The 22,337-nt window shown below is 35.7% G+C and overlaps 3 protein-coding genes across 4 annotated transcripts; all 3 read left to right on the top strand.

Annotated features, from left to right (window-relative positions):
- The first annotated feature begins 3,001 nt into the window (after nt 1-3,001).
- On the top strand, nt 3,002-3,910 carry LOC131002554 (receptor-like protein 19). The gene has a single exon (XM_057929023.1). The coding sequence runs from the start codon at nt 3,002-3,004 to the stop codon at nt 3,908-3,910; it is 909 nt and encodes a 302-aa protein (XP_057785006.1).
- A 6,358-nt stretch (nt 3,911-10,268) lies between these two features.
- On the top strand, nt 10,269-14,460 carry LOC131002521 (DNA excision repair protein ERCC-1-like). 2 transcript variants are annotated; one of them, XM_057929004.1, is made up of 10 exons: nt 10,269-10,443; nt 10,697-10,990; nt 11,077-11,161; nt 11,585-11,688; nt 12,699-12,798; nt 12,881-12,957; nt 13,163-13,262; nt 13,384-13,455; nt 13,544-13,612; nt 13,841-14,460. In XM_057929004.1, exons 2-10 carry the CDS (start codon nt 10,743-10,745, stop codon nt 14,144-14,146), a joined length of 1,161 nt encoding a protein of 386 aa, XP_057784987.1. In that variant the 5' UTR covers nt 10,269-10,443; nt 10,697-10,742; the 3' UTR covers nt 14,147-14,460. The 2 variants fall into 2 exon arrangements, with proteins under 2 accessions (XP_057784987.1, XP_057784986.1); XM_057929003.1 differs by having other exon boundaries at nt 10,270-10,443; nt 10,690-10,990.
- Nucleotides 14,461-17,068: 2,608 nt separating this feature from the next.
- LOC131002512 (3-ketoacyl-CoA synthase 19-like) lies at nt 17,069-21,902 on the top strand. The gene is made up of 3 exons (XM_057928988.1): nt 17,069-17,670; nt 18,658-19,089; nt 21,370-21,902. The coding sequence occupies exons 1-3, from the start codon at nt 17,069-17,071 to the stop codon at nt 21,743-21,745; spliced, it is 1,410 nt and encodes a 469-aa protein (XP_057784971.1). The 3' UTR covers nt 21,746-21,902.
- The last annotated feature ends 435 nt before the right edge of the window (nt 21,903-22,337 follow it).

The raw sequence follows: 22,337 nt of genomic DNA, 5'->3' as shown, positions 1-22,337 counted from the left end.
TTTTACGTTATCACACCTCGATTAAAGCCGAGTTAGTTCTTTATTTTCGATCGAGTACAAATGCGAGATCTATTTTACAATTAGAATATTCCGATGGGAAAGGAAGAATCACAGCTCTATTCGACCGCGTTGGACGGAAGTTAGTTAAATCTATTAACGAGGATAAATAGTAGGATGCCCCGAATATCGTTCGAAAATGTTAGTTCATGCATACAAGATTCATGCATAGTTAAATTACGCTTTCTCATTAATTGAGAATTTTCCTCGAATCAATGTCTTATTTTATATTCTCGTGATTAAGGTCAAGCGCGAGAGTAAGAACTATTCAAGGAGTCACAGTACCTTAGCAAAATTTTGCTATCAGGTGGGCAATTTCTTACGCGTAAATAAAATGCTATGCAAGTGTTATGCTTTAAAATGCAAATTGGATCTTCAAGTATGGTATGCTTTATTACGCTTAAATGAGTTAAGCTTTATTATGATGCACATTAAATGATTACGCTTATTTACGCTTGAATGCTTTACGCTGATAAGTTTATGCTTATGTTTGATGCTTGCGTCTGTTGGGGGAGGCCTCCCTCAACAGTACGATGCCGTGTCCGCTGAGGAGGGCCTTCCTCACGGCGCGATGCCCGTGTCCGTTGAGAGAGGCCTCTCTCGCGGCGCGATGCCAGTATGCCAGTATGCCAGTGTTACAGCGTCTATTGGGGGAGGCCTCCCTCAATAGTACGATGCCGTGACCGCTGAGGGAGGCCCCCTTCACGGAGCGATGCCCGTGTTCGTTGGGGAAGGCCTTCTCCACGACACGATGTTTGTTAATGAAGATTGATGATGAAGAATGCCCTTATGCTATTTATGAATTTGGAAATGTTTAATGAGCAAATGATATGAAAGAAACTTATGCCTCTTATGCGAAGTTGTGTTTTGTTGTTGATATTATGTTATATGCTTGGCACTGCCCACTAAGTACTCTTGTACTTAGCCCTTCGATGTTTATGTTTGTGCAGGTTGAGCTGTGATGGGCGATGAAGTGTTGTTGCTGAGTGGAGTTTTTGTCGAACCTAAAGTAGGCTCAGAAAGGATACATGTCTTCATACATGTATCTCAGTTATGCTTTCCGCTGTAAACACTGATTATTTCAGTTACGCCTTCCGTTGCAAACTCTGATAAAGTTTTACTCAAGCCTCTAACGATGCCTTTTTCCTTTTAAGGAATATAACGCGTATACAAGTTCTTTGAGTACCTTTTTATGCGACCTATGCCTTTTTCCCTTTTAAGGAATATTTCACGCGTATTCAAGTCCTTTGAGTATTCTTTTATGCGCCCCTTTCTCAACCCGCTTCTTAATTTCCCTTCCCCAGTCATGGTTTTCCCGGATTAATTATCCTTAATTAAGGCCGGTCGTGACATATTGGATCTTCTATTTTCTCAATGTTAGATGATTTGTTAAATTATGATGTCATCAAGTATACTTGGTGTGTCTTCGTGATACAGGGAAATATAAGATTTGTAACAAAATATCTTGTGTGCATTGCTAATTGATTTATACTTTAAAGGCATTTAGCAAATAATAAAGTTTGAGCGTATGTTTTCAAGTACAAAACAAAATGTCTTTCTTACTATCCTCCATCTTTAAAGTGATTGAAACGAAGGGTTCTTCTATTTTTAGGTCCAATACCATCCACCATTGGGAATCTATCAAATTTGATGGAGCTAGACCTCTCTTCCAACAAATTAAATGGTGAGTTTTCATTCTTTATCTGCAACTTGACATAATAACTTTTTTACAAACTTGATCGGATCTTTGGCCATTTTTGTTTGAACTAGTGTTTTTAAAATTTTACATTTGGTATGATAAGATATGCGATTTGTCTAATTCCTTTGCCAATGCATGCACAATATGAAATAAAACACGAATGATATTAATAATAAAAGAAAAAAAATAGAAAACACTTTTTTTCGAATTGCATGACTTAGCTAATTTGTGTCAAAAGATCTGAGTGCTTTACATCTCTATCTTTAAAGTGATTTATATGAAGGGTTATCCAATTTTTAGGTCCAATACCATCCACCATTGGAAATCTATCAAATTTGACGGAGCTAGACCTCTCTTCCAACAAATTAAATGGTGAGCTTCCATTCTCCATGTGCAACATGACTCCCTTCAAATTTTTATTTTCTCAAATAACAGTTTGGAAATCTTTGGACATATTTCATCTAAATGTAAAGGCCCCATTCCATCAAATATTTATGAGACGGTGTATTTTTGAGTCTAACAATTTGAGTGTTAATAAATTGCAAGGAAATTTGCCTATACGATTTGTCTAATTCCTTTGTCACTCCATGTGCAATATGAAATAGAAAAGGATGACTTATCTAATTTTGAATCTTTGATTTCTCAACTTGCTAGGTTGTTCTCATTTAATTAGCTCGTGCTTAATTAACTAAATACTTTAACAATAATTGGATTTGTTGTTTCCAGCCATATTGTAACTCTATTAATTTTAAGGATCAATGTTAGCCAATGCTATATTAATGTATTTCTTCATTGCCATGTTTCTTTATGTATCCAGATTGTCTCTAAAGCAATATATATCTACGTTGACTTCTCAAACTTCCAGGTCCAATACCATCCACCATTTGGAATCTATCAAATTTGGAGAATTTATTGCTCTCTTCCAACAAATTAAATGGTGAGCTTCCATTCTGCATCTGCAACTTGACATCCCTTCAGTTTCTTCTGCTCTCAAATAACAGTTTGGAAGGGACAATTCCACAATGCTTTCGAAACTTGAGCAAATCGTTGTTCATATTTCATTTAAATGCAAATAACTTTAGTGGCCCCATTCCATCAATATTTATCAAAGGTTGTAGTCTTCAGTCCATCAATTTGAGTGGTAATAAATTGCAAGGAAGATTACCTAAATCCTTAATCAATTGCAAAAGTCTGAAGGGTCTCGACGTTGGAAATAATAGAATACAAGACGAATTTCCGTTTTGGATGGAAGCTCTTCCTAAGCTTCGAGTACTCATATTGAAGTCCAACAAGTTTGATGGTAACATGTCGCTGCCTTCACGAAGCAACCTTCCATTTCAAAAGTTGCAAGTTTTAGATATATCTGACAATGAATTTGTGGGGTCTCTCCCTCAAACATATTTCAAGAACTTTAGAGCAATGATGGATGTGAAGGAAAATAAGACAGATCTATATCTTGATGATCAGACCTTTCTATATTTTCTGGAAATGAGAATCACCTTGAAAGGTCTGGATCAGTTATTGAATAGATTGTTGAAAACCTTTACAACCATTGACTTATCCTCCAACAATTTCTCTGGTAGTATTCCAGATTCCATAGGTAATCTTAATTCTTTGAGATACTTGAATTTGTCCCACAATAATCTCATGGGACACATACCTGCATCTCTTGGAAATATAAGTGTACTTGAATCATTGGACTTGTCATCGAACAAATTGGAGGGAGGTATTCCAAGTGAATTGACAAGCTTGACATTTCTTGCGAAATTAAACCTTTCAATGAATGATCTCGTGGGGCAAATACCACAATCTACTCAGTTTTCCACATTTGAGAATGATTCATATGTGGGAAACTTGAGATTGTGTGGATTTCCGTTGACGAGAAAATGCAACGAGGAGAATGGGCAGCGGATGCAGCCAGAAGAACAAGATGACGAAGATGATGATTATGGATTTATAGATGGATTTGGATGGAGAAGTGTGGTGATGGGATATGGAAGTGGAATCATAGTTGGAATTGGAATTGGTTGTTGGATTATTCGATTTGGAAGGCCAAGATGGTTGGTGGAATTCTTTTTTGGTGTTGGATATACATACAAGAAGAAGAAGAAGAAGACAAGGAAGAGAGCTACTCCAACACAGAGGAGAAGTTGATTCAAGACAAATATTTATTATGAGCTTTTCTTTCTTGCTTTTTTGTTCTTTTCCAGACATCAGATTGTTGTTTTATGATTGCTACTTGTGAGTTTGTGCTTTTGAGTTTATAAAATATTTTTTATGTTCAAAGTTTGCTAAGTTTTAATTTTATCTCATTTAAAATAGTTTTGTGATGGAGTCCCGTTATTAGATAAGCAGTTATTTTCATCTGGGCTTTTTGTCGAACACTTGGCGAACTGATTTTCGCTATTCTTCTCCACCGTCTTTTCTTCACTGGAAAATGGAGCTTTTACTTCGTCTACGGTGTCGTTTTTCTCGAAATCCGGAGTGTGTGAAATCCTAGAGTGATCTCCGACAATGATTATTAATTTTGATTGGTTGAGGTTGGTTATAGTGATAACTTGGATGCATTTTAGATCTTGGCATTCAAATAATTGAGATTGGATATATCATATAATCCACCCAACTTTGGATTGATAAACGATTGTAAGCCGATTTATCAATCACTTATCTTTAGGTTATTGGCATCTAGATATACGAATTTTCGGTCCATTTTGATTTTTCTCATGAATTTTGAAAATTCTCAAAAAATACACAAACTTTGACTCTTTTTGTTTTTTCCACGAACTTTGAGAATTATCAGAAGTTACACAAACTTTGGCTTCATTTTGTTTTTTCCCACGAAATATATTATTATAAAAATGATCCAATTTTTTTTTCTTTCAAAACGATGTCGTTTGATTACGAGTTCAAATTAAAAAAAAATCATGTCACTCATGAATAATTATCATTTATCATTAATTAAATCAATTAAGCTAGCTAGTTAAATACAAAATAATTATTTGGATCATTTTTTTAATAACAATATATTTCATGGGGAAAAAAAATGAGCCAAAGTTCATGTATTTTTTGACAATTCTCAAATTTCATGAAAAAAAAAATGAGTGGAAAAACCAAAATAAGCTCAAAGTTCGTGTATTTAGGCGTTAATAACTCTTTATCTTTTTCTTTTTGTATTTATTGTTACTTATGTGGTGGTTCTTGATTATTGACAAATGAAATATAATTATATATGTTTTAATTATTAAATTTGAAGTTAATTAATATGTTCAATAATATCCTAAATGTGGGAATTATCACTTTTAGCCATTTTTCATAAAAACATAAGTTATATAGCCCCTCCTTATGAAACATAAGTTAAACAACCCTTTTTAACTTAAAAGACTAGAGTGCCCTTTGATTTTTTATATTTTTATTTCATATTTGTATTTATTTAAATTTTACATTTTATAACACATTTTTTATATTTTTATTTTTACATTTTATATATTATTTTTATACACATTTCTTTTTTTCTTCATGTTTCTTCTTCACATTGCCGCCATCCGCCGGCGGCCCATTGCCATCCGCCCCTGCTGCCGCCAGCTCGCCGCAATCCACCCATGCTGCCGCCGGCCCGTCACCGTCCGTCCCCGCTGCCGCCGGCCCGTCGTCGTTCGCCCCCACTGTTTCCTCTAAAATTGGTCATGGCTGCCATGGCTGATTTTCGAGCTCTACCATGGCTGCCATGGCTGCCAAACCAATTAATCACGCCTCTCCCTCTCTCTCTAGCCTAGAATCATGTCCCAAATCTCTCCAAATCACATCTCTCTTTCTCTCTACCTTAGAATCACGTCTCAAGCTCCAACCCACACGTCCCAAGTTCTAATCGAAGCCGCATTGTTCAAACCCTCGCGTCCAGTACTTGATCGAGTACTCGATGGAGTACTCGATCGAGTACTCAATCGAGTACTCGATCGAGTGTTCCATCGAGTACTCGTCAGATTTTTTTTTCTCTTCTCTTTTTTTATTATTGTTTTTGGGAAGTTGGTGCTAAATATGTATTTTGCAATGTATAGGTCATTGCAATTTGCAATATTGGTGGATGTCATTGAGTATCTATACGCATAGTCAAGAATGACTAGAAGATTGAGTTATATAACTATACGTTTTGTTTGAAAACTAAACTATTTTGATATTAATTTGAATTGATTTGTGGTGGATTATAATATTTGATGATTGGATGATAATTTTATATGATTATCATATTTAATGGTGCGATCAAAATTAGCACAAGCGTATAATAGTTAATAATTACATGTAAAATAAGTGTATAATTAATTAATAATTACATGTTTTATAATGACAATACTTAAAAAAACAAACAATCTTTAATCTTAGTGAAAAAAATATATAACATATTTTATAATCACAATAATAAATGAAAAAAAAATCATCATTGTTTTTCAGTACTCGATGGTGTTGACCATCGAGTGGTGAAGAACAATCTTCAATTTTGTCACATGTGTCACATGTTGAAATGAAAAATATAATACCGATAATAATTCTCGTTGGTGATACAAACAAGCAACATGGACTTAAATCAAAATAATTGAAAGAAAACCATCATTGATCTTCACTACTCGATGGTTTACTCGATGACGTTCATCATCGAGTACTCCATCGTGTAGTGAAGAACAGTCTTTAATTTTGCTCATTTTCTCGAGATTTGTCATTATATGAAGCATTTCGCCGGTCTTAAATAACTTGTTTGTGCTAAATTCACTGAAAAATGAACATTTTCAGTGTACTTAGCTATTGCACTTGAATAATGATTGAAGTGTGTATATATACTACATAAGAGATAGTGTGGACTTTTATTTTAAAAATCAAAAGATGTGTCACATGTTGAAATGAAACATGTAATAACGATAATAATTATCATCGATTGTATTTTATAATAACCAAATACACTCCCGTTGATGTTACAAACAAAAAACGTGGATTGAAAGCATAATAATTGAAAGAAAATCATCATTATATTTCACTACTCGATGGTGTACTCGATTGTGAATACCATTGAGTACTCCATCGTGTTGTGAAGAACAATCTTCAATAACGTGATTGTGCAAAATTCAATGAAAAATGAATTGAAATGTAGTATATATACTACATAAGAGATAATGTGGACTTTTATTTTAAAAATCAAAATATGTGTCACATGCTCGATGGTGAACGCCATCGAGTACTCCATCGAGTAGTGAAGAACGATCTTCAATTTCGCTATTTCTCTCGTGAATTTTAATGATACGAAGCGTTCCCTCGCTCTTAACTAACACGTTTATGCTAAATATGGTGAAAAATATAAGTATTAAGTGTATTTTACTATTGCACGAGAGTAAATGATTGAAGTGTAGAATATCTACTTCATAAGACATAGTGTGGACTTTTATGTTCAAACTTAGGATACATGCCACGTGTTCATCGATTATCACACCCCATGTTATATAATATCCAAATATACTCCCGTTGACGTTATAAACAAGGAATGTGGGTTGAAATCACAATAATTGATAAAAAAATCACCATTGTTCTTCACTACTCGGTCGAGTACTCGATGGTGAACGCCATCGAGTACTCCATCGAGTAGTGAAGAACGATCTTCAATTTCGCTATTTCTCTCGTGAATTTTAATGATACGAAGCGTTCCCTCGCTCTTAACTAATGCGTTTATGCTAAATATGGTGAAAAATATAAGTATTAAGTGTATTTTACTATTGCACTAGAGTAAATGATTGAAGTGTAGAATATCTACTTCATAAGACATAGCGTGGACTTTTATGTTCAAACTTAGGATACATGCCACGTGTTCATCGATTATCACACCCCATGTTATATAATATCCAAATATACTCCCGTTGACGTTATAAACAAGGAATGTGGGTTGAAATCACAATAATTGATAAAAAAATCACCATTGTACTTCACTACTCGGTCGAGTACTCGATGGTGAACGCCATCGAGTACTCCATCGAGTAGTGAAGAACGATCTTCAATTTCGCTATTTCTCTCGTGAATTTTAATGATACGAAGCATTCCCTCGCTCTTAACTAACGCGTTTATGCTAAATATGGTGAAAAATATAAGTATTAAGTGTATTTTACTATTGCACTAGAGTAAATGATTGAAGTGTAGAATATCTACTTCATAAGACATAGTGTGAACTTTTATGTTCAAACTTAGGATACATGCCACGTGTTCATCGATTATCACACCCCATGTTATATAATATCCAAATATACTCCCGTTGACGTTATAAACAAGGAATGTGGGTTGAAATCACAATAATTGATAAAAAAAATCACCATTGTTCTTCACTACTCGGTCGAGTACTCGATGGTGAACGCCATCGAGTACTCCATCGAGTAGTGAAGAACGATCTTCAATTTCGCTATTTCTCTCGTGAATTTTAATGATACGAAGCATTCCCTCGCTCTTAACTAACGCGTTTATGCTAAATATGGCGAAAAATATAAGTATTAAGTGTATTTTACTATTGCACTAGAGTAAATGATTGAAGTGTAGAATATCTACTTCATAAGACATAGTGTGGACTTTTATGTTCAAACTTAGGATACATGCCACGTGTTCATCGATTATCACACCCCATGTTATATAATATCCAAATATACCCCCGTTGACGTTATAAACAAGGAATGTGGGTTGAAATCACAATAATTGATAAAAAAAAATCACCATTGTTCTTCACTACTCGGTCGAGTACTCGATGGTGAACGCCATCGAGTACTCCATCGAGTAATGAAGAACGATCTTCAATTTCGCTATTTCTCTCGTGAATTTTAATGATACGAAGCGTTCCCCCGCTCTTAACTAACGCGTTTATGCTAAATATGGTGAAAAATATAAGTATTAAGTGTATTTTACTATTGCACTAGAGTAAATGATTGAAGTGTAGAATATCTACTTCACTACTCGATGAAGTACTGGATGGAGAACGCCATCGAGTAGTCGGTCATCATGTACTCGATAGCACCATCGAGTAGTCGGTCTACTCGATGGACTACCGAGTATCGTATCGAATAATAATTTTTTTTCATTGTTTAGAGTACAAACGATGTAACATTTTATTTGTTAATTAATCCAAAAAATAATACAAAAAATATTATTATTTTTCATTACTCGGTGGTGTACTCGATGGAACCATCGAGTACTCAGTGTACTCGATGGCACCATCGAGTACACGATCGAGTACTCGGTGTACATCTTGCACAATTTTTAATTTTACTTATTTTCTCGAGATTTATAATCAAAATTATGTTGCATTTAATTATTAACGAATTATACACTTGTGCAAATTATAATCGAACCATCAAATATAATAATCAACTAAATTATTATCCAATCATCAAATATTATAGCCACACTCAAGTTAATGCATATAGTTACGCAATGAAATCCAACATTACAAATTGCAATAACCTACACATTACAAAACACATATTTAGCGAAGAAAAAAAGAGAAGAAAATAATTTCTGGCGAGTACTCGATGGAGTACTCGATCGTGTACTCGATGGAGTACTCGATCACGATCGATCGAGTACACGATCGAGTACTCCATCGTGTACTCGCGACAGACAACAACTGGGCGGCGGATTGCAGCAGCAGCGGCTGGGCTTTAAGCTCTAGTTCGGCGGTAGAGAATGGGGCTTCAGCGGCGGACAAGGGTCGGCGACGGGTTGGATGACAAGGGCTGAACTTTGAGCCCTAGTTTGGCAACGGAAAAGTGGGGCTTCGGCAGCGGCAGACGTTGACGGTGGCGTTTGTGCGTGAGCTGGGCTTCGACAACGACGGAGCAACAACACGAAGCATGGATGCGCTTCGACGTCGACGGGTCAGACGACGGAGTTGGGCGAGCAAATTTTTTTTCGGCGAGCTATGGCTGTAAATTACAATTTTGAGAAAGAGAGAGAGAGGAAGAGATTGGCTGGAAATCGCAGCGTGCTTGAAATCGCAGCGCGCGACGGCGGGCTTGGCTGGGCTTCGACGGCGACGGCGGAGTTGCGGCGGCGGCGGCGACGACGGGTGGTGAAGATGCTCACAGTCGCCGCCCCTTCTTCTTTTTCTTTGAAGATGAAAAACGTGAAATTCAAATTGAGAGAGAGAAGAGAGGATTGTAATTGTTTGTCTATTTTGTGAGAAAAAAATAAAAAATAAATAAGGGTATAATAGTACTTTCAGCAAAAAAGGGTTGTTTAACTTATGTTTCATAAGGAGGGGCTATATAACTTATGTTTCATAAAAAAGGGCTATAAAAAGATTTCCCTCATCCTAAATTGTAACACTTTTTTCAAGTCGATGGTAAATTATATATCGACTTTGACTAATTACTCTCTCCAAACCACAAGAAACAATGCAAATATATCTTCAAACAATTTTTTCAGTATGTGAAACTCTGTAGAAATAACTTTTTTAATACTTCATAAATTAAGACGATGTCGTTTTAATCCAAGATAAGTTGGAAGAGTTTTACAGTTAATATTTAATATTGTTTCTCCCAATTCTCTCCTTGGCCGCGTTTCTCCGCCGCCGTCTGGAGCATCGGTAAGCAAGCCGCCGCCGCCGCCGCCGCAGTGCGCATCATCCGTTCGGGCTAAATTGTTCCGCCATCACTTCTGCTCTTCCATTCGAGGTACTTCTCCTTCTTCATCTAAATTAGGTCGATTTACCTGCGACCACTTTCTGAAACAAATTATGTTGTTAATTTGCTGTAATTCATGGATGTAATTTGTCCCGTAAGACTTCTTCGGAAGAATTCGGTAGAATTTTCTGTAGTGAAGGCTGAATTTTTACTGAATTGATTTGGTTGTATGTGTTTATTGAATGTTCTGAAGGTTGGGTAAAATTATAATGCTAAATTTGATTTAAACTGATCAAGGAAGTAGAAAGGAGGGATTTTGGAAAGGTGAATTAGGAGAGTGAGTTGTGAAGATGGAAAACAGAGGTGATCCTGAGCAGCAGAAACAGAATAATGCATCATTTGTTGTGAAAATACCTTCATATGAAGAGGTGGTTGAGAGCTCCCAACCTAAGTCGCAATCTTTATTCAAGCCTTCCTCCTCCTTTTCGCAAGCTTTCAATTTTATCAAAAACACTGAATTTTACACCACCCCGCCGTCTGCACCAGTGGCTCAGTCCTCCAAAGATGCCCCTTCATCCTCTCAAGGATCTTATCCAAGGTCTCTATCTCCCTCTCTCTATATATAATTATGAGAATGCTTTTTTGGTTTAGAGTGGTTAATGTAGGATGTTGGTTGTGTTGTAGGCAAACCATTCAATCTGAAGCTCCTTCCACTTCAGTTTCATCAGCTGCTGCAAATCGGAATGCCATCATCGTTAGCCATAGACAGGTGAGTTTTTTTGTGCACTATAACCAATATGTTCAATCAATAATAATGCTTTGATACATAGGTGAAATAGCATGTGAAACTCATCGTTAATGTTTAATTTGTTATTTGTTATGTGGGCTCAACATGACTAAACATAACCTGGGGAGCCAGTTAAAAAGTGTAGATTAGCCACCAAAATTTTGATATAATGCATTTTTTAACCTCTATCGGCATAAAACTTGGTGACTTGTATTTGTTATTTTGTTCAAATTACATGTAGTTTGGCCTGTCATAAGCTGGCGATGCCTTCCAAATTCTGAGACTGTAAACTGTTGTGGCATTTTCATGCTCCATTGGGAATAGATAACTATGTTTTCCAGGTCCTGTAGGTTGATACTTGATAATATGATTTCTAAATTATCCCATGTTTGTCTTGTAATGCAGAAGGGCAACCCTTTGCTAAAGCATATAAGGAATGTTCGATGGGTTTTCGCTGATGTTGTTTGCGACTACTTGTTGGGCCAAAATGCTTGTGCGCTTTATTTGAGGTTTGAAGTCAAGTACAGTTTCATCGATGTTTATATGTTGGGAATCAAGTACATTTCCTATGGCATGGTTTGACAGCACTCTTATTCCGATGTAGCCACTATTATGATCATAGAAACATGTGTTTTGGCACAGGCTCTTGAGATAACAATATCTTGACACCATCATATTGAAATACACCTATTTGATCTAACTGAAATCTTGAGAAAGGACCTTTAACAACGCCTCTGTGCAACAATGAGGACCGTAAACCTAACTTGGCCACTTCCTTTTGCCTTGGGTTTATTTTTTATTTGCAAAATCTTGGTTAACTAGTACTTTTTGGCTTCCAAAGACCAGAATTTGAACGAAAGTAAATTTATAATTTGATACCCAGAAAGCAAGATATAATATCATTAACAAACTGAGAAAAAAAATGGCATTTTGTTATACTATGGTTATATATATGAAGGGTTTGATGTGGATGCTAAAAGCATCTTGATTATGTCCCTTTCTCTAACTGTTCTGAATATTAAGCACTTCCTAATTTTTCTTGTGGGAAATTGAACAAAATTCTATGAGAGAGACAGAGAGAGTATGTTTTATTGCTCAGAAAATGTTGTTGAGAAGTTACAAGGAAGCAATGTGTTTCATAGAAATGAAAATACCTGGAAGGTAAAATGTGACATGCTTAGCCTGTCAGGCATATTTGTATTACTTTGTTCGACTAATGTGACACATATTCCAGCTTTCAACATAGATTATTAATGTTTCATTATTCTAGGACTTAAAGCCAAGTCTGGTGATTTATGCTGCTCTAGATGATGAGAATGTCTTCCCTCGTCCATTTTCATTTTGCTGTTATGTGCATTTGACCAATGTTCAGAAAATTAAGAGGTTATATCCCTTATCAATGGATTTTGATACTTTTAGTCCTCATTGCATATTGTTAGAATCAAGCCTACATGTTAGCATATCTTTCCATTGTTCATTCAGTTAGTATAATCAGGATTTGTTCTCTTGTCTTGTTCAGTCTTCGCTATCATCTCCTACATCCAGATTATCTGTATTTTCGGATAAGGGAACTGCAGAAGAATTTCAAGCTTCGCGTCGTATTATGCCATGTTGATGTGGTAAGCCTCTGATATTATCTTATACAAATTTTGAACTAAATTTTCATATGGGGTATCTGATTTTCTCCCCTGTTGGTACCAGGAAGATGTTGTTAAGCCTCTACTTGAAGTCACAAAAACGGCACTACTCCATGACTGCACTCTTTTATGTGCTTGGAGGTATCTTTTCTGTGTCTGGTGCCTATGTTACAATTAAAATTATTACTTCATCAACGTTTATTTTTCGGAGTTGAAAAAGAATTGTCATTGAATAAATTGGTTTTTGAAACTCGAAAACTGCTAATGCCTGCCCCCTTCTTTTTACCCTTTCTTATGTATTTTTTTTCACGTTACCCGACTGGTTTTTTTCCTTTTCTTTATTTAGCTTGGAAGAGTGTGGTCGGTACCTGGAGACCATTAAAGTTTATGAAAATAAACCTGCCGATCTCATTCAGGGACAGATGGATATGGACTACATTTCACGGGTATGGCTCATTTCATTGATAGTTTATTAGCTTTCGTAGTTAGGAAGCTTATGACATTCGACAAACTATTTCCTGCTGATTAACATAATATAACCGATACTAATGTCCTGTTCTGTTATAGTTAAATCATGCACTCACATCAATCCGGCATGTTAACAAGACAGATGTTGTTACTCTTGGGTCTACATTTGGGGTAAGGCTCTGTTTTTTTATTATGCACTTGATTCTATTGGTTACTAATTTTGTTCTTTTGCACTGACTTCGAATTTTACCAAATTTAGTCTCTTTCCAATATCATGGACGCATCAATGGAAGATCTTGCCCGTTGCCCGGGCATAGGAGAAAGAAAGGTAGGTAATGCTTTTCTTGCGGTTCCTGCACAATGCTATCTCACTGAGGTAGAACGATGCAAAATATAGAGCTAAGTCGAAGATTAGGCTGATGCTGCAAATTCTAATTCTCTTCACCCGAAATTGGGTCCGAATCTGATCATAATCATAGTATTGCAGTTTTCTAGAGCATGTCTTTAGATAACACTTTTTTATTTACAGTTACTCATCATTTTTTTCCGATGACAGGTCAGACGCTTGTACGATACTTTCCATGAGCCATTCAAGCGCGCAGTTCCTAACCCTGCTGCGCCCGTTGCTGAAAATCCTATCGCATCTGTAAGTGAAAGAAACGAGGAAGTTAAGGAGAATCAAGAGACGAGCAAAGAGCATAAGAAAGAACAAGAGATCAGCGTAAGATCTGCCCTGAAGGCAGCGTTTGACAAGTACTCCGGCACCAGGGGAAGCAAGAGGAAGGCCGCGGTGCAGGCGGAAACGGAGGAGGATGCAGCCGACACCCGACGAGCCAACGACGGTGAAGAAGGTACGAGATGAGTCTTTTCACTCAGTTATGAGATGGAGTTACTATAGAAGCTTTTCTCAAGTTATCATAAATCACACCTGAAAAGAGGCTGAGGTTGTTTGTAATCTTTGCAAGAAAGGCTGATGTACTCCAAAAAAAAGGTAAAAATAATTATTCCTTGCAACATTGAAATGCATTGCAGTTAGGGCTGTAAACGAGTCAAGCTCCTAGATCTCGAGATGTTGATGATACTCAGCTCAGTAGCTGGTGGGCTCATTAAGTGAGTTAACTTGAAAATACGTTATTATTAATTTTGGGACAATTCGATCTTTTTATATTATACTGTTTTTTCTTAAAATTTGTGTCCATTTCCCTTCGGACACGAACTGGTGGACAGAGGGGGTAAGAATTTAGTATCAAAATGTAAAAAATGAAAAGAAAAAAATGTATCCAAATATCTGACAGAATAAATGTATATACTGCCATTAAATGTGTATCTCATTAAATGTGTGATCAGGAAGGGCAATTCTGACTGAGTGGAAAATTCAAAACCAGGCCTTTAAGAGAGAGAGAGAGAAAGAGATTGTTCAGAATCACATAAGTCATTTTTTGGACTTGGTAAAAAAACATTGGATTACATTTTTACTTAATGTCGACTAGTGACAACCAATGTAGGAACTAAGAAAAAGAGGAATAAGAACGTATTGGAAATTTTAGCATTTTTTTTTCTCATATTATATGATGGAAAATTGTGGGAAAATATTATCACACTAATTGGAGTGAAAAAAGATTGCCAGAAAAAAATAAAATGAGTCGTTATCAATTGGACGGAGAGAGTATTTTGGCGAAACGCATTTTGAAGGTTTTTGTATAAATGGTTTTTTTGTTTCGATAGGTTTTTTTTAGAGGATCAAAACTTTCATTTTATTAAATCCCTTTAGTTCTATATATCATCGCATTATTTCTATTAAAAGCGTCATAAGTTTTTCATCAATTACATTACACGTCATTCTTTTCTATTCATATGCATAAAATAAAATTAGAAATATACATTATATATTAATAAAATAGAACATAAACGTAATACAATAATGTCAATCGAGATAATTAAATTAAATCATGTTCTTCCACTCTTTAGAGGTTTTAATTAGATCTGACCCTTGTCTACTTTGTTGTGCTTCCAAAGGTTTTGTTTTGGTTTTTTTTTTTTTTTTTTGATATTGCAATAAATCTCAATTTATTTAGTTGATGGGAGTACGAACCCCCAATAAATACTTGTGGGGAAGAAAGTTAATTAAAAGTAAATAAATATAAGAGTAATATATGTGTACGGATCTAGGTTCATAACCACGATAGGTAAAATTTACCTACAAATTAAATTAACTAGTATATACTTTCACGAGATTTGTACTTTTACTTTTTATCTTTATAGTATATTTTAATATCACCAATATAATTGCTATGAATTAATACACGTACGTTTTAGCTTTTTCATTATTTTGTTGGTGTTCTATCAATATATAATCTCACTTTAAGTCCTCTTAAGATTTTCTTGTACAATTTCTTGAAATTGTTAGGACCATAACTTGCTTTAATTAAATTCAAAACTTTATAAAATATTTCATGTCTTGGAGCCTTCTTCGGGAAATTCTATAATAGCTTTAAGGGCTCGCTTGCTATGCAATATGGAATAATGTATGATATCTTTGAATGTGTTATTTATTAATTTACTATATATCAATATATATCATGTTTGTGATATTAATATCATGTGATACAGAATCAACAATATATGGATTGTAGATAACAAACTACATTAATTTATAAAGATGTTTGATTTTTTAAAGCAAACAACATATTAGGATGCTATAGGTATATATGTATCACCCTTATCATGTATAATAAATGAGCCCTAAATGATCTAGTATGCTGTGTCGTGTCGAAATTTTAATATTTTTTTAGGGTTTTGTACAAAAATTAACAAATAATTATTGACCATTTTGCTATTATGGACGGGAGAATTACATTTTATTATTTAAAAACATGTTTTGACGGGCTAAATCACGTTTATATATATAAAATCAGAAAAAAAAATACAAAATAGTACAACAATTTAATTACAATAATTCAAAAAATTGCCTACACGATGACAGGACTAGTGATCGAAGATTAATTATACAAGTTCAAATTATACCAACAAATTATGCTTTGAGTAGTCTTGAAAAAAAATTAAAAAAAGAGTTATTGTGATATTAAGTTGGGAGACATAACGAAACCAGCAACTTTCTCTAAATTGTTTTTGCTTGTAAGTTAGGAAACGATGCATAAATGCATTAATATTTGACAACTCATCTAAAACAAGGGGCTCCCCTCCATTAACTCGTACACATTCGTACTACAAAGTTGAAATCAATTTTTAGACCAACACTCAATTAATTACATTAGTCACCCCCCTTCACTCAATTAATTTAAGAATATTTCTTTTTTTTATTTACAAAAAAGGGTATGGGACGAACCCTAGTCTTCTCTTTCTCTTTTTTAATTCTTTGACAGAAAAATCAAATATGACGTTAGACTTGAATTTAAAATTATCGGCCTTAAACATTAACAACACTACTACTGAATCAACACACGCACGCAGACTTCTCTCTTAAGACAAGAGTTTTCACCGCTTGAATGTTCCCGAACAAATAAAAAGTCACCCCTCCATCAAACTCCAAATTATAAAACCAAACACACTAGCTACTAACTAACCAACCCCATCACCCCCCCCCCCCCAACATTAACAACAGTACTTCTGAATCAACACACGCACACAGACTTCTCTCTTAAGACAAGAGTTTTCACCGCTTGAATGTTCCCGAACAAATAAAAAGTCACCCCCTCCATCAAACTCCAAACTATAAAACCAAACACACTACTAACTAACCAACCCCATCACCCCCCACCCCCAAATGGAAACCCCCACAACCCTCCTCCTCCTCTTCCTCCCTCTCCTCCTCACACTCACCTTCCTCCTCAAGCGCAAGCACTCCACCACCTGCTACATGCTCAACTACGAGTGCTACAAACCCTCCGACCACCTCAAACTCGACACCGAGGCCTCGTGCCGCGTCGTCCTCCGCAACACGAACCTCGGGTGGGAGCAATACAAGTTCCTCCTCAAGACCATCGTCAGCTCCGGCCTCGGCGAGGAGACCCACAGCCCCGCCAACGTCGTCGCTGGCCGAGAAGCCGACCCGTCCCTCCCCGACTCCCTCCAAGAGCTCGACCACATCTTCTTCCAAACCCTAGACAACCTCTTCGCCAAATCCCGAGTCTCGCCGCGGGAGATCGACATCCTCGTCGTCAACGTCTCGCTGCTCTCGCCGGCTCCCTCTCTATCGTCTCGAATCATCAACCGCTACGGAATGCGCTCCGACGTCAAGGCCTTCAACCTCTCCGGCATGGGCTGCAGCGCCAGCCTCGTCGCCGTCGACCTCGTCCGTCAGCTCTTCAAGACGTATCGGAATAGGCTCGCCGTCGTCGTCAGCACCGAGTCCCTCGGCCCCAACTGGTACGACGACTCTCTCCTTAATTGACTGTAAATTCACAAACTATTAGTATATATATATTTTTTCATATTTTATAAAGTTGGTGAATAAATACATGAATTTTGATGATTTTTGAAAATATTACAAAATTAAGATTTCTATTAATTTTTTACAAAATTTTAGATGTGACATCACTTTGTATAGAAATACGTCTATTGGATTGGTCTAGTTAGAAAACTCGAACCGTTCTTAATCGAGAAAAAAAAAAGAAAAAAAAAAAAGAAGTCAAATTAGAGTAATTGTACCTAAATATATAAATTTTCGAAATAAATTAAATATTCAACCTCAAAAAATAAACAAACTTTCAATTGTACCGATTTTTCACATCAAATTTATGTCGTCGTTATTAGTTGAAGTGGCAAATTATTGTCATCGTTACTAGCTGAAGAGGCGTAGACACATCCAACTATGTCATTCAATCATTAATCGATTAAACTATATAGACATTTCATGCGTTCACCTTAACACTAAGTAATACTCCCTCCGTCCACTAATTCAAGGCCTTATTTCCTTTTTGGGACGTCCACCAACTCAAGGCCTATCCATTTTTAGTAAGTTTTTATTTATATTTAATTGGTGGGTCCCAAAACAATACACTTTTTCTCCACTCAACTAATAAACAATACATTAATTGTGGGTCCCTTTCTCCACTCAACTAATAAAAATACACTTTTTCTTAAAACCCGTGTTTTGCTACTTAGGTCATGAATTAGTGGACGGAGGGAGTAATTAATAATCGTGTGAAAAATAAGTATAAAAACCGTATAGTGTCATTTTATGCGTCCAACACGATATTAATTTAAAATCAATTAACAACTGTGTGAAAAATAAAAAATATTTTTTTTTGAAATCAATTAACAACTGTGTGAAAAATAAAAATTAATTTTTTTTTAAGTTCGTATATTTGGAGGCAGAATTCTTAGCTAAAAAAACCTTGGATCGATGGGCAGGTATCGCGGCGTCGATAAATCGATGATGCTGTCTAACTGCCTATTCCGGTCGGGCGGCTGCTCGATGCTTCTGACGAACCGGCCGGAATTCCGACACCGAGCCATCTTGAAACTCAACCATTTGGTAAGGACGCATTTCGGATCCAACGACGAAGCCTACAACTGCTGCATACAGGTTGAAGATGATCAAGGCTACGCCGGCTTTCGGCTCACGAAGAAGCTCACCAAAGCAGCGGCGCAGGTGTTTGTGATTAATCTCAGAGTTCTGCTGCCGAAGATCTTGCCGCCGTGGGAGATTATCAGATTCATTTTTGTCTATCTCCGGTGGGGTAAGAGGAAGAACAAGCTCATGGAAGCCCTCAGCGGCGGCGCCGGCGGCGGCCTCAATCTCAAGTCCGGCGTTGATCATTTCTGCATACACCCTGGGGGAAGGTAGGTGGAATTATATACATAATTTTTTGGGTGATTATTTTGATTATTAATTTGCGGAATAAGATCTTCCATTCCACAATTTATTATGTCTCACTAATTATTTATTAAAAAAAATAATAATAATACTTTATTCGTTCACGATAAGTATGGTGTGGATGGGAGGACACTGGTTTTATAAAACATTGAGATGTGTATAAAGTGTAGAAAAGTCCCACCAAATTGATTGGTTGGGTAATAAATACTCCCCCCATCTGCCAAAAGTATGACACAAATACTATATTGGGCGTCCGCAAAGATTATACCACTTTTCGTTTAAGGCAATGGTACTATCATCCATTTTTATATTTTATCCTTACAAATACTCTTTATTTACAAAAAGCCCACTCCAACTTCAATTTCAACCACACATCTCATAAAGTGGTGGGACCATTTCTCCACTACATTAAAATCATCACCAATTTTATTAAAATCTGTACCCATCAAAAATGTTATACTTTTGACGGACAGAGGGAGTAAATGATATGTTCTGTAAATAATGTGTGTGAATAAGATAAATTATAATTAAAGGTATATATACTGTATATGTCCTCAAATGAAACAGACGATAATGACAAAAACACCACCTTTATTTGTAGGAGTATTATTTAATAAACTTACTAATAATATGATGAAGTAAAAAATGTATATAATATATCTCTCATAATATGATATATATATATATAGTGGTCATTTTGTATATACCTAACACTAATAAATTCGGACCCATATATTAATCTAGGGTTCAAATTTTGTGGTAGCTATTTTTATATCTGCAGTCGAAGATAAGATGTGGTGGGGTTACAAATCCTCCTCACCTTACACACAAAATGAAACCGTACCGTACTATTTGGCTGGTTTTCTCAATAAATTCTTGTAGTCAAAAAATTGAAATCATCAAAAATCAATTCGACAATAGTTCGATTTGAAAAATTGACACTCATCCTTGCTTTCACTAAATTATTGCAAGAGTTCCCTATTTATTGCAAGAGTTCCCTATTTATCACCACGTGCCAATATATATATATCAATTAAAATTTTAAAGAATGAGATAATTTAGTCAATTTTTAAAATTTGACTAAATGTTCGACATCCTTATACGTTCACAATAATACTTGAGATTTAAGGTATTGAATTAGGTGTTTCACTTTCGATTTTATTTTTTATTTTATTTTTTCTTCAAAATTTTTTATATGCTTTAATTTGATTTTATAATAATTAATTAAGATTTATTTCACTCAATTATGATATATAATAATTTTTAATTATTTAATTTTATTTTTATTAGTTAATAATTTCTTATTAATAATGATAATATTTGTTTTATTTTAATTTTTGATATAATAGTTAAGTACATTCATATTATTATTATAACACATTTATTTTTACAAAAAAAATACTCCCTCCGTCCACCAAAAATATGTCATTTTACTTTCGGCACAGATTTTAATAAAATGTTAGTGGAGTTGGTAGTGGAGTAAGGATCCCACTTTAAATGTGAGTGGAATGGTGTGGACCCTACTACTAAAAATGGATGTGGCATATTTTTTGTGGACGGACGAAAAAGGAAATTGTGGCATATTTTTGGTGGACGGAGGGATACTCCCTTCGTCCACTCTAATAGGCTCACTTCTTTTAGGCATTAAGATTAAAAAAACTTACTTTTTAGGAGAAAAGTAGTGTGGTCCACATCAATATAATTAAGTACATTTTTTTTACTCAAAATGAAAATCGAGCTCATTCTATTGGGAAGTCTCAAGAAAAATGAGTCTATTACAGTAGGACAGAGGGAGTAATAAATAATAGCAAGCTCAATAATCTATTCAGCCCCCACCAAGCAATTTATTTTTTTAATTATTATAAAATCGTTGGATTATTGGTTTTTTGTGCAAATTTTCATCTAAAATTGTCTTCTAAACGAAAGCATCAAAATCGAATTATAAAAAAAGTATCTTCTAAAAAATATACCTTCTCCGTCCCGGCGAAGATGAGGCGTTTCTTTTGGACACGAGATTTAAAGAGTTAGTGTTTAGTGAACAAGTGAAATAAAAAAAGTACAATAAAAAAGAAAGTGAACGAAAAAATAGCTTTAATTTATTCCAAAAAGGGAACGACTAACTTTGTTGGACGTCTCGAAATGAATACGACTCAACTTCGTTGGGACAGAGGAAGTAGCTCTTATTTTCTGCGTCCGCCCCTAACAACACGACACCACCCTAAATTAGTCTTCTTAAAAAAAAACAGGGCTGTGATCGACGGGGTCGGGAAGAGCCTCGGGCTGAGCGAGTATGACCTCGAGCCGGCTCGGATGGCGCTCCACCGCTTCGGCAACACCTCGGCGGGCGGGCTGTGGTACGTGCTGGGTTACATGGAGGCGAAGAAGCGGCTGAGGAAGGGCGATCGCATCATGATGATCAGCTTCGGAGCTGGCTTCAAGTGCAACAACTGTTTGTGGGAAGTCCTCAAAGACTTGGGCGATGCGAATGTGTGGGAAGATTGCATCCATCGATACCCGCCGGCGAGCCTCGCCAACCCTTTCACCGAGAAATACGGATGGATCAACGATGAGCGTCTCAGCTTCGTTCGGATCGAGGATTGTGTGTTCTCGAGCAACGCTTGAATGATTTAAGCAAGTGTTTTGGTTGAGATATCATATGTATTTGATAAGAGGTTGCTAATTAAGTAAAGTGAAATGCATGTGTGTTGTTCAAATGTAGTAAAAAATAAATGATTGAGTTATACTTTTTTTTTTGATGAAATGAAAAATTAATTTTAAAGATCGTGTGACGGAGGACGACTTGAAAACCTGACATAGGAGGCGACGTCGGTGCGGCTAAAATATTAAACAAACATTTTCAAAAATAAATGATTGAGTTATCCTCTTCTTTTTCTTTCTAAATTTGTTGTTGCAAAGAAAAGAAATAGGGTTTAATGGTTAAGGGTACAAGTATTAATAGTATGATAATATTACTTCCTTCCTCCAATTGAAAATGGTTTCTATAAATGACAAAATTTAATCCATAAAAAATATAGGCTCTACTACTTTTAATTAACCACTCTACACATTCTTCTTATTTTACGTGTAATAAAGTAACCTGTAACTTTTAATGGGACAGATGGGGTAATTTTTTTTGGAGGTACAATACAACAATGTTACGTCACTACTCTACCATTAGACCAACACGTCCTTTCTCATAATCTAGAAATCATAG

This window comes from Salvia miltiorrhiza, unplaced genomic scaffold, assembly GCF_028751815.1.
Source record: "Salvia miltiorrhiza cultivar Shanhuang (shh) unplaced genomic scaffold, IMPLAD_Smil_shh fragScaff_scaffold_143_1, whole genome shotgun sequence".
Classification (NCBI taxonomy): domain Eukaryota; kingdom Viridiplantae; phylum Streptophyta; class Magnoliopsida; order Lamiales; family Lamiaceae; genus Salvia; species Salvia miltiorrhiza.
Note: the sequence above shows the minus strand (reverse complement) of the source record. Positions and strands in the feature narration are given on the sequence as shown.

Excerpts from the sequence above, each read along its gene's own strand:
- LOC131002521 (XM_057929004.1), top strand. The coding sequence starts at position 10,743 with ATGGAAAACAGAGGTGATCCTGAGCAGCAGAAACAGAATAATGCATCA. Across the intron at positions 11,162-11,584 it reads TCATCGTTAGCCATAGACAG|AAGGGCAACCCTTTGCTAAA; the intron begins GTGAGTTTTTTT and ends CTTGTAATGCAG. Across the intron at positions 11,689-12,698 it reads GCTTGTGCGCTTTATTTGAG|TCTTCGCTATCATCTCCTAC; the intron begins GTTTGAAGTCAA and ends TGTCTTGTTCAG.
- LOC131002512 (XM_057928988.1), top strand. The coding sequence starts at position 17,069 with ATGGAAACCCCCACAACCCTCCTCCTCCTCTTCCTCCCTCTCCTCCTC. Across the intron at positions 17,671-18,657 it reads GAGTCCCTCGGCCCCAACTG|GTATCGCGGCGTCGATAAAT; the intron begins GTACGACGACTC and ends ATCGATGGGCAG. Across the intron at positions 19,090-21,369 it reads TGCATACACCCTGGGGGAAG|GGCTGTGATCGACGGGGTCG; the intron begins GTAGGTGGAATT and ends AAAAAAAAACAG.
- LOC131002554 (XM_057929023.1), top strand. The coding sequence starts at position 3,002 with ATGGAAGCTCTTCCTAAGCTTCGAGTACTCATATTGAAGTCCAACAAG.